The sequence below is a fragment of the Orbicella franksi genome, chromosome 11 (genome assembly GCF_964199315.1).
Source record: "Orbicella franksi chromosome 11, jaOrbFran1.1, whole genome shotgun sequence".
Lineage (NCBI taxonomy): Eukaryota > Metazoa > Cnidaria > Anthozoa > Scleractinia > Merulinidae > Orbicella > Orbicella franksi.
In genome coordinates, this window is record NC_138155.1 from 20,361,380 (window position 1) to 20,373,737 (window position 12,358).

The 12,358-nt window shown below is 37.0% G+C and overlaps 2 protein-coding genes across 3 annotated transcripts in view; one reads left to right on the forward strand and one right to left on the reverse strand.

Annotated features, from left to right (window-relative positions):
- The first annotated feature begins 1,705 nt into the window (after positions 1 to 1,705).
- Positions 1,706 to 3,605, forward strand: LOC145502898 (melanocyte-stimulating hormone receptor-like). Its single transcript, XM_081482298.1, has one exon. The coding sequence runs from the start codon at positions 2,074 to 2,076 to the stop codon at positions 3,178 to 3,180; it is 1,107 nt and encodes a 368-aa protein (XP_081338424.1). The 5' UTR covers positions 1,706 to 2,073; the 3' UTR covers positions 3,181 to 3,605.
- Positions 3,606 to 5,725: 2,120 nt separating this feature from the next.
- LOC145460163 (adenosine receptor A3-like) overlaps positions 5,726 to 12,358 on the reverse strand; it is a 57,067-nt gene continuing 50,434 nt past the window's right edge. The window contains exons 1-2 of one of the 2 annotated variants that reach the window (XM_081444897.1): positions 9,085 to 9,472; positions 5,726 to 6,924 (exon numbers count right to left, since the gene is read on the reverse strand). In XM_081444897.1, coding sequence (XP_081301023.1) covers positions 5,893 to 6,816 — 924 coding nt within the window. In that variant the 5' untranslated portion in view covers positions 6,817 to 6,924; positions 9,085 to 9,472 and the 3' untranslated portion in view covers positions 5,726 to 5,892. Of the gene's footprint in view, positions 7,735 to 9,084; positions 9,473 to 12,358 lie in introns of those variants that run through there. The other variant, XM_081444896.1, reaches the window with a different exon arrangement.

The window sequence follows — 12,358 nt, forward strand, 5'->3', positions numbered from 1 at the left end:
GTATTCTTTGCAGAAACTTATTCAGATGCAAATCAGGTTCAATTGAATCTCTCAACTTGGTGTATTTTCATCATGGTGAAACCGGAAAACAAACAAGAATCCTTTTTCACAGTAACAAAGTACCTTCTGATGGCGGAAATGAGTTTTGATACTTGTTTTCAACTAATGCTTTGTAACTAAACAGAGCGTAGTCGAGAAAATAAAACAAAATAAATTGGTTATTGAGTAAATACTTTTGAAAATACATGGATTTGGGCAACCCACTCACTAGGCTTGGGTGAAAAAAGATAAATCCTAAGCCTTAGAAAGGTCGCAGCCCAAGTCCAAATTCGGGTACATCCTGAAAAAATAGAGTAATAATAAAAGCAATCTTCGTTGCCTGTCATCACCAACTATAATGTTTTTCTTTTTCTTTTTTTTTTTCTTCATTTTCAGGAAAATTAGATGTGCAGAAGTAAAAGGCATCTCGGACGAGAATATCTACTAACATCCTCGTTTAGATTTGGAAAAGCTTGGAAACGACTTAGAGTGTACAAAATGATTGGGACTTTTTCCGCAAAAACGTTTTACAAAGAAATTGTTAAAAATCAATTGAAAAAAAAAAAAAAAAAAAAAGAAAAAAAAAAGCCAGATCATTACAGCACAATACTAAACACTACTTTACAATATTGCAATCAGTTACGACACCATATAATCAGTACTTACAACAGTACGGCTTCTCTCAGTACAATATGTAAATTACTGACAATTAAACTTTAAATTGTTTACACAGCTAATACAACACAGTTTCTAAGTGTCTTACTCCAAGTTGCTTTCTTTTTGAGTTGCAAACAAAAGGCAACACTACTTACATTGTAGCAGCTACCTGCAGTACGGTTTGCTAATTACTAAATAATTTACATAGTTTAACAAAACAAAAACAAAAAGTGTCACAACTGCATGTTAATGGTAAGATACTTTATTGAATCATCACTGGAAGTCGAAGGCTTTTTTTCACTTCCACCCAAATTGACATTGCCGAAAACTTAATTGACAAAATTCAAACGTAAAAACAAATAACAGCTGGTGTTGCCGGAGAAGACCAAAAGCGAAATTTAGGACTGGAGAAAAAGAAAAATGTTAACTAAGTTGTTGTTGTTGTTGTTGTTGTTTTTTTTTTTTTTTTTTTTTTTTTTAACGAACATGTGCAATAACGGTAAACTGGGGAAAACAACACACAATTTTGTAAGGTTGTAGGTCGTAACTAGCATGAAAATGAAACGTCATCTGTAAAATTTTTTTTTCATTAATTGTTTTATCTATGTCGTGACATGGCACTTTTACTTATTTGGCAGAATTTCCGGTAGCTGACAAAATGTATTTACCTTCCTTAGTTGTGATCGCTATCATACTCGGGCTGCGATTCATCTTTTTCCCAAATTTAAACTAGATGTGCAGGATCCGACAGCAAAATTTCAGGTCAAGTTAAAATCAGTGTCAATTTGACTTGAATGTGGTTTGTATGTCCCTCTCCCTTATTTTATTATTGTTAAACTTGAAAAACGGGAGATATTGCGAAGGACGAGAAGTTCAAAAATTGGGTAAGATCGTATATTCTCTGTTACTATTCGTGAAAGCTCATAAGTCGCTTGTTAATGTTCCCCACAAACAGAACGAACGACACAGTGAAAGGTGCATTCTATTTGCAATTTATAAGTACGTGAAATTTATAAGTACGAGCAATTTAAAAGTACGTGAAATGAAAACTGCTTGTCGGCACTGTTGTGGCTCTTCAAGCGGGTAACGTCCTGATAATGTAGTCACAATATAGAGAGTCTTTTTTTTTTGGCCCTCGTAACTGTATTACTTCAGGACTGCCCAAAATGGTCCGGGCAGCCAACTAACATAACATCGGTGTTTCGCGGATTTCACTCTGCTTAAGCGAGGAGATAACAGTTACAATGTGTTAGAATGATTGAAATCAGCGAAAAATACGAGAAGCAACCGTAATTTCAGCATTAAAGCTTTCAATTCCATGCTCGCGCCGCTCAAACAAATATAAACTGTGAGCTGTTTTTTTGCAAACCAGTGTCGATGTTTGATTTCTACTTTTCTATCTTTCTCAGACAACTGGAACAGGGCTCACTGACCTACACGATAAGGTATTGGAATAGCGGTGGAAACGTCATCGTAACAGGAAAATCCAGAGAGGAGAAATTTAGCGCAAAAAGAACATTTACTCTCACAGAGCAATCACTATATTACGACGCGGAGACGATGAATGTAACTGAAGATTTAAACCACACGACAAATCAAGAATTTTATTGCACCACAGGTCTTGATAAACTTTATCTCAAGATCATTATATCAGTATTAAATGTTCCCCTTTCCATCACTGCATTTCTGGGAAACGTTTTGATTATCGGTGCTCTTCACAAGGTGTCTTCCCTTCATCCGCCATCAAAACTTCTCTTTTCTTGTCTTGCTAGCACTGATCTCTGTGTGGGTCTTATCACTCAGCCTCTCTATGTTTTCTTTGTTATGTCTCCAGAACACTCTCAACGCTGTTTCTACGTGGGTATCCTTTTAAACACTATAGGTGTTATTTTTTGTGGAGTATCTTTGCTTACACTTACTGCTATAAGCGTTGACAGACTTCTCGCGTTGTTGCTGGGGCTAGGATATAGGCAAGTGGTAACTTTGAAAAAAGTATGGGTCTTTATTGTTGTCTCTTGGCTATTTTCAACGGGCAATGCGGTTGTATCTTTGTATAGCTTTCTTATCGCTGCACGCATCGCCTGCATACTGCTGATATTTTGCGCAGCAACCTCAATGTTCTGTTACACGAAAATCTACCTTACGCTTCGTCATCACCAAGCTACAGTCCAAGACCACGTTCACCAAAGGGAACCAAATGGACAAGGAGTTTCACTGAATATATCGCGATACAGAAAGACTGTGTCCAATGCACTCAGGGTTCTCATAACATTAGTGGCTTGTTATTTTCCATGTGGGTTACTCGTACCTTTATTTTCAATCACTGGAATACCTAAGCTATCGCTTGATATCGCTTGGTCAATATCATTGACTCTACTTTTTCTTAACTCGACCTTGAATCCATTTCTCTATTGCTGGAAGATAAAGGAAATGAAACAAGCAGTCAAAGACACGATCAGACAGTTGCGTTGTTCCTGGAATTAATCGACTCATTAACTAACCGCCAGCCAACACAGAAATGAAACAGGGTTTGGATGGGGTATCAATGATAGCTGAGAGTAGGTGAAAATTGTAATTGTAAGCTGAAAAATTGCAGAAAAAGGTAATTGATAAGTGAGATCCCATCACCCTCATCCATACCTTCAGAAAACTTGCTAAGTAATTAAAAGAAAAATTAATTGTATTCAATGCGGAGTTTTCACAACAATCCGGTCTGGCGGAGCACCATAAGTGAGAATACAGCTATTTTTAAGTAATGGTGCACAGACTATTAATCAGGCGTCAATTATAACGATAGAAAATTAATGAAACCTCAAGCAAACGGTTTTCCAAAAAGAGTCAAAACAGTACGAAAATTAGAAAAGAACGAGGATGGAAGTAATAGCAATAAACTAATCATAAATTTCAAATCTGAACCATTGAAAGCAGGATTTTTTACGTTCCTATAGAATTGACGCACCAAGATTTTTCCTGATAGAATGCAGTGAGAGTGCCAAGTTTTGACCGGTATAGCTTAATTTAAATGCTGTTTGATTAACAAAAGATTAAAATTACCGCAGACAATTAACATTACCTTTAACCCTACGCGGTAAAATTTTGTTTGATGATATATAGTAGGAGATATATGGTATGATATATACGATTCAGTACATGGTAGAATTGTACAAAATACCTTTTATTTGATAGTCGAAGGAGGGGTTTGGGGAGAAGGGTGGAAAAAGAGTACGGATGTATCCCAGCTAGGGAGTAATTCTGTTTTAAGAATATTAGGAACATTGAATAATTCAGGTGGAGATAACAACACCATGAAATAGTTGCACCCAAGACTTGCTTTAGTACTGCTAATATTAATTACACACTGAAGAATATATTTACACAAAACAGTTTACACTGTCTTGAAAATGCCAAAAATTTTTAAAGGTTTAATAGTTATTCATGAATTTGCACTGAACTTTTTTTTTCTTTGTCGCTGATTGATGATACAGTCGGACCCCATTTAAGGGCTAGCGGCCCCCTATGAAATGGCTACCCCTTTTAGGCGGCCAGTAATCAAAGTCCCGATGGAGGCTTTTATATTGTTTTTATCTCTCTGAGCGGCCAGCCCCCTTTAAGGGGCCACTATCCATTTCTCCGAGGGTGGCCGTTGAACAGAGGCTGAACTGCCTTTCCAATAAATAAATAGATAAATAAATAAAACGATAAATACAAATAAACAACTAAATGCTTGTTATTCTGGTGAGAATTTCGTATGGTCTGCACTTACTTTGTCCACAGACTTTTAGGATGCTGGCTTTTTCGCGCTCTACCCACTGATTTGTCTCCAAAAGTATTGACTCGACAGCAATCAAACTTAAATGGCATCAAACATCCAAACGTGGCTACTTTAGTGATAATTACGTGTCAATCTTGAAGTCACATTTTATACTTTATATTTTTACGATGTGAGATTTCAAAATGACCCCCATCTTGGATTTCAGACATTATTTAAATAAGTCAGTACGGCTCCAATTGTTTTCAAAACTGTAAAGAATTTGAAAAGTAATCTTTGTAACATCCAAAATGAATCAAGAACAGAAATCTAACCTCAAGAAAACCGCCAAGGTTAAGTAAAACACTCTTTGAGAACTTGGTTGCCATAAAAATGGCACGTTAGGCGACCAAACGTTTGACATACATGTACAAAAATGTTCCCTGATAAAATTCCACCATTATGTCTTAAATGCTCTTTAAGTCTAAAAAGTTTGAAATAAGCGCGCGGGGACTTTGTCCTTTCTCTTCCCCCAAAGGCCAAAGAGGGTCAGCCCCCGTACGTGCATGCAAACTTATATCCCATCCGGATAGTCCAGAGGGGGAGGGGAGGGGGGGGGGGGCGGCGGACGTTGGACCCCAGCATTTTCAAGTCTAGTTACCCTACTTTGAAACGTTTTTACCCTTCATATGGAGAACCTGTTTCTGTCCCCTACATGATGGTGTTAGTATCATGGCATACCTGTGAAAAACACACTGCTGAGGGCCAGTGACGTAATCCAATATGGAGGGAATTTTTAGATTTTTCACTTTTTTCTGTCGTAATTTTCGTATTTTGGCCGAAAATTTTCACTCAGAAAACACACTTTTCGATGTTTTATACATCATTAGGTTGCTTTAAATATATGGTCCAGAATATGGCTCTGACAGCTTCCAATATTACATTATCATAAACATTAACTTTCTCGTAGCTCATATAAACCTATAGACCACACTTCATTTGTCCTTGAAAATCCTCTTTATGTGTGAGCAGATTTTCTCCATTTTCTCACCAAATGTGTCTCTAAGCGAATAAACGAACAGCTACTCAAATGGGCAAGCACCCAGAGAAAATCCTGTTGACAAAGTTTTCAAGAACCCGAGGTTGGAGTGGGGGCCGGCATCTACTTACACAACTTACTATACTAACATTGCAATTGCTTGCAATTCATTAATATCTTTCTTTAGTTACTTGCAAATAATGTCTTATCACACTTGAAGTTAACTAACTTTACTTTGCTATATTATCTTATCTAAAGTTTAACACACATTGCTAATTAACTGATAGCTGTATTTAGAGCATTTTTCGTATCAGTCAAAAAATGCTTGTTTCGTGAGCCCTGTTTGCTTGGCTGATAAATGACTCGATCTTGATAGCAATGAGCCATACCGTCTAGGGTTTCGATTGAGTTAACCCGGAAAACAGTTCAACTTCTTGATGGTGTCCTTCACTCCTCGCCTCACGTCTTTTATTTTCCAACAGTAAAGGAATGGATTCAACGTGGAGTTCAACAAAAGAAGGGTAATCGTTACAGCATGAGTTTGGTGAAGAGCCGCCGATTGTAACCCAAGCACACCACGTAAACCTGTGACAACAGCAAATGGTAGATAACAAACAAGTAAAGTCATTTGTACCCACAAAGCACTGGACACGGTCTGTCTGTATCGTGCTATATTCATTGGAATTCGTGCTTCATTTGGTTGTCCTTGGGACGTATGAGTCTTAACTTGAGCTTGGTGAAAGTGAAGGGTAAGATAAATCTTCATGTAACAAAATGCCGAGGTTACAAGACATGATAGCATTATTATGGCGGTAATCGTTTCAGCTATGCGACGCTTGTAGAGCATTGTTATTGAAAAGCCAGTGCTAAAAAGCCAAAAAAAGACCACAAGGACCCATACTCGCCTCAAAGTTACCACTTGCCTGTATCTTAGCCTCAACATCAGGGCGAGAAGTCTGTCTACACTTATTGCCGTTATTGTTAACAAAGATAACCTGGAGAAAATGAAACCTATTGTATTTGTAAGTATTGTAGAATAGTGGCACAGTTTGGAAAGTTCTGGAGCGAAAATAAAAATTACAAACAGAGGCTGTGAGATTAGGCCTACGCAGAAATCGGTGCTTGCAAGGCAACCAAAGAGAAGTTTTGATGGCGGATGAAGGGAAGAGACCTTTCGAAGAGCAACAAAAATCAGAACATTCCCCATTAAGGCAATGATGGAAAGGAGAACATTTAATGCAGAAATAATTGTTCGATGTGGTTCCTTAAGGCTCGCCAAGCAGCAGAGCTTTTGAATTGTCCTGCAGTTTTCAACTTCAGTGGAGTTCATCATGTTTTGTCTCGATAATGTTTCCTTTTTTTTCTGTTATCGAAATGTCCAGATCTTCAGGGTCTTTTATGAGGACTTCTACTTTAGATGACACAGTTTTATCTGTCTTTCCTGAAAAAGAGAAAGTATATAGTTAATTGCAGAAAGTAGCTTTCCTAGACAACTAACATTGAGCAGTCTTTATTTGGTGAACGGTCCAGCTGGGCATTTGCATCTCACTTCTTACGTAATAGAACATAAACTCAGACACACATACATAGATACATATATTTTACGACACGAAAGAAGACACTCTGCTAATGGCTGTAATTCTCAGCTCATTGTGTGACGGTGGCGAGCTCAGTTTGATGAATGGAGACATCAACCCTGGTGGGATTAATTTGCCACGATTGTGACGTGTATTAACGTGAACACTTATCGTGTCATGTCATGAAGTGATGACAACAATAACTACCATTCATCAAAGGTGGGTATTCAGACGATAAAAAGGTAACAGTTTTACTTTGAGCAACTAACTATTCTTCAATTACAACAATGCGCGCCTAAACATTTTTATAATTCTGTTGTGGTTTCTGTCATCGGCTAATATCGCCATTACTATCTGAGAATTACGACTCCTTTTGCGCGTCGTTCAAAGACATCAGTGAATTTTGGAAAAGACGTTTGGAAATAAAGGTTCCAAGACAGAAAACCGCTTGGATAAAATGTGGTAAGAAACCCGGGCCGAAGAAAACGAGTAAAGACGAAAGATCATTCTATGAAAGCAACAAGAAGGAACTCACTGCTAGCGACTAAAACCCATTTTTCGACCGGCCATAAAATAAAGTTACATAGTAAACGATTTGAACCCAGGAGTATCAGTAGTTCGTATAGTGTGATCGTCCGGGTGAGGGTAGTTCTGAAAAGAACTGTTGTTGGTGACTCCAACAACACTTCTTTTCAGAACTGCCCTCACCCATGGACCACCACGCTATACGAACCATAAAACGGTTGTAAGTATAATACTCTAGTGAAAGCTTACCCAAGTAACTTTATAGCATTTCCACGTTTTGTATCGAATCAGCGGTTGATCGTTTTTAGTTGCTATTTTCGCAGTCGTTTCTTGGACGTTTGTTTTCGATTTTGCTGAATAGAGTGCTTTCTTGCTATTCAGTTTTCCCGTGCCAGAAGCCTAGCTTTCTGTTATATCTCAATAATCCTTCACCGAAAATCAATATGAATGTAAAATAATATTCTCCAGCAAATTGCAATGGGTTATTTTTATTATAACTATCTTGTTCTAAGCTTGATCGAGTTTCATTGGCCGACAGCATGACAGCGTTGACAGTTTTTTTGATAAGGTGTGATAAGCTTTCAAAACTTTAGGAGACAAAAACTCGGGCTTTATTTTTGAATCAATATTATAGGGTATATAGATTTGGGTTCTTTTTACGAAAATTCGCCAAAATGTTCCTCGATTATCAATTCGCCGAATTCGCCTTTTTACGAATTCGCCTTTTTACGAAAATTCGCCAAAATGTTCCTCGATTATCAGTTCGCCGAATTCGCCTTGTCATGTCACGAAGATCGGCCAAATAATATCATATCCGTCTAATTAAATGTATATTTTCTCATTAACCAAAGGAAACATCGAAAAAGCCTCACGCACTTTTTTTCAGTCCTTCATCTGCTGATTGGCAAGGTGCAGCTTGTTTTATTTACGTGCCAACTGGAATCCAGGCAACTGAGTTCAGCAAACACTGTCAGTTTTGCGTTTGAAGGTTTTCGCCCGCTTATCAATAAATGAAATCTTTAAACTAATTATTTTTTTTCTGATTTTTTATTTGATTGGCTTTAGGGTGATGTATTTTTATATATATATAGTTTTGAAAGTGACACGAGTGCAAAAGATTTTTCAAAAGACCCGTCCTGAACGTCTACGGTAACCTTAAGATTAAGATGCAAAACTTGATCTTCCCAAACGTCGTGTTTGCTGACATTATTTTGCTTCTCCTAGACGTTTTCTCCTACATCGTGAAGTATTATCATACAAGAAGATGAAATCTTAAGTGACATACATTATTGTTGTAGTTACCTTTTTTTCGTGATTCAGTTAACAGAACTCTTTAACTGAACTTGCAGGCTGCTGTCCAATAATTTTCATAATATGAAGAATACAACATACCAAACAGAATTAAAACATGTACATGTAAGTCTTGCCAACAAATTCAGGCTGTAGCATGCAATGAAACTCCATAATTTACCACATTCCCATTTTTTTTAATTGCTTACCTGAGCGATGGATATAAAATAGAGTTATCTAATATTCTGGCAGGCCTCCTTCAGCAAAATACAGTCTTCTTAACTATGATGAACTCCTCACAACTTCTGCTTGTGGCTAAACTTCTTTTTCTTGAAATCTTTGCAATTTATGTTGTTCGTTGTGGCCTTGAAGTATGATTGGCTGCCAAAATTTGATATACCATTTCCGTCAGCAAAAAAGTACTGAGCAAATGTATTGACCAATGACGCTATTTTGAGTACTAAAAAAGATATCTTGAGTGTCAAGTTCCTGCGTTTTTGGTAAAAGCTCCCAACAGAGAGCATATAAACTTTCAAAACCAGGAAATCAAACTCCCGGCCCTTGTTGTTGCTGATTAGCTCAGGGTGAAAAGTTCGACATTTCCCTGGATCTAACCCGTGCGATTTCAGACCAATATAATCAGTTGTTAGGTTGATAATTCAATTTCCGTTAAAAAGCATCAACGCATCCTTTTTTCCTGTATATCATTCAGTAATTGGAGCTATGACTTAACAAAATTTCGGAATTTGATTAAACGTCAAAGTAACATTTTTATTTTTTGTTTAATTGGTAGTCTTAAAGAACTTTTTCCACTTTAACCTCATTCATTGAAGTCAATAGACATTTCAAATTTTATAAGGTGAAAAAGAAAAAAAAACAAAAACAACATTAACATTATTATCTCTAGTCAGATATTTTTTGTATTTTGGGACCGAACTTTTTTTTGTAAACTTTTGTTTGGGGAATACGATTGAAAGCAGCTATCGAGCAAATAAAATGCACATTTGGAAATTGATGTTTATGCCATGTTTTCATACTACCCGGAACTTAATGTAATGTTTGTTTTATTGTAAATATTTGTTTCAGTTACAATTACAGACAGGATCGATTCTAAAACGCGCTGCTTGCAAAAAGCTGTCTGAACTAGGTCGATGTAAAGATCGTTCATATAATTTCTTCATACAGAAATTCTGGATTGTCTGAGTATTAAATGTTGACAGATCAGGAACCCGTTTACTTCACATAATACAAAGAAGAGTAATTAAGTTCCGTGTCTCTAAGGGATGTCATTAGTTTTATGAAAGCTTTTATGAAGCTAGAGTTATTGACATCGCCATCCTGTACGAAAATTACAGAACTTTAATCTTTTGTCTTTGGCGTCACGACAGGACACGCAATAGTTTTCCGCGTCCGCTGCCGTTCCCGTCTTGGCCTTCCCTTCCTTGCCTTGTATAAAAGTCCCAGATGTTGCTCACAGTGATGCAGAGGACATTAATGCCAAGCACGCAAATTTTAAAACAATACTTCGCCATTAGACCAAAAGTCCGCGACTATTTTTTGCACTATTGTGGTTATTTACTATCCAGTAACCACATGTCCCCTTAGAAGGCTTTTGGTTTTCATTTACCTTCAAGGTCATTAAGAGCAGGATTGCAATTTGCATCAAAGTCAAGGCCTGTAATACCTTCTGCTTTGTCATGTTTTCGATCCTAGTTTCTTGTACATTTGACAATTAATTAGCATAAATCGCATGCTAACCTCAATATCCTTAAAAACGAGTGGAAGCAATCTTTCTAAAACGAGGCCTTTGCCACTTTTTTCTCTATATTTGGTCGATTTTTACAAATTCATTCGAGGAAAAGCTATAACAAGCGAAAGACAACGGCCCTGTGAGAATCTATCGTGACTATAGCCTGATTTGTCATGCAAAGTCATGCAGAGTCACGATTACACACTGAACAGTAATCGACGATATGGATACCTTTTCATGTTTAACACATTTGCTAAGAGGAATATATTGTAACAGAAGATAAAGGGCCACTTCCTGGCTCTTTGCGTTGACGAGACAAACAACCGAAGCTTAATAATCACCTGGAGCTCAATTATACATGCACCTCGTTAAGTGACTTGATCATCGTAGATTACAATATGAACAATATACATTTCAGGTGTGCTTTTCTTTACAAATTCATAACTAAATTCAAAAAAAAAAATTCACTGTGCTTTGGTATATTGTTTGTTATTACGTAATTCATAACTAGTGGTAGCAAACTGAAGATGAACGACCACTTGGTGATTATCTCCCGCGTTGACGTGACACACAAACCCATAAATCTCCCAAAACTGTTGACTCATGATCAAGTAACACAGCATATGTTCAAAGATCGAGTTACAAAACTTTGTTAGCGATTGTAGACCGAGAGCTTGGCTAAGTTGCTCTTCGTTTCAAAAACAACATATATTTTGCATTTTCTTTTCCATATGTGCTTAATGTGACCCCAGGGTTATATTTTTAATTACAAGGCTAGGAACCGATGCATCTATCCAATAAAGTAAGGTACTGAAATATTGCCATTTTCCTCTATTGTTACCTTTCTTGTTTCATTAATTGAATTTCACAGTTAATTAAACTTGAAATAACAAAAAAAGAAAAGGTTCTTAGGGGTATAGTCTAGCGAATTACTTATCACAAAAAAGACACGGTAATGTGCTACATTGTGGGATAGTAATTCCATATAATATTAGGCAGAACACTATATACTTTACTTTTATTCACTATGTTGTTAGACATGTACCCAGGTAATTTCCTATTCTATCCAATGGTACTGGTTTTAACGAAGTGTTTTACCGTCCACGACACCTGCAACTCATTAAACACCCAAACCTTTTATTGCACTGTTTTTCTCACATCCTTAATTGATACTACCGCAGTAAAGAATCGTGCTCAGCGATGAGTTTGATAAAAAGCAAAGTCATCCTACATTCATTCCGAAATCAACTGGTCAAGCTCTATATCCAGTGATAAGATATGTAGCTAAGACCCCAATACTTAAGGAATAAAGAAGCCTCGACTGTGCTCTGTTGTGTTGTAAAGCACGCAGGAAGCGACATAATTTACATGGTGAAATACTTTTTTCTACGCCATCTTGCAAGTCTATTTGTTGATGTATTGAGGAGATATTTGAAAGAACATTTAGAATCGTGAAGTGCTGTACATATTAAGGCTGAAATTGATGGATAGGGCCATGGTTAATACAGGGGACTGGTTATGAAGTCCGGCAAACATCAAAGGAGCAAACAAAGATTTTAAGATTTATGTCATAAGGTCCACAACCGTGCACAATCTTATACACTATGCATGAATTACGTAACCAACACGTTTCTATCGGTTAGCTCCTCGGTACGGAGTAAACAACTATTGTGCTTTGTGCACGGTGAAGGCCAAAAAAGAGAACAAAAACATACAATAAAGATTGTCGAATT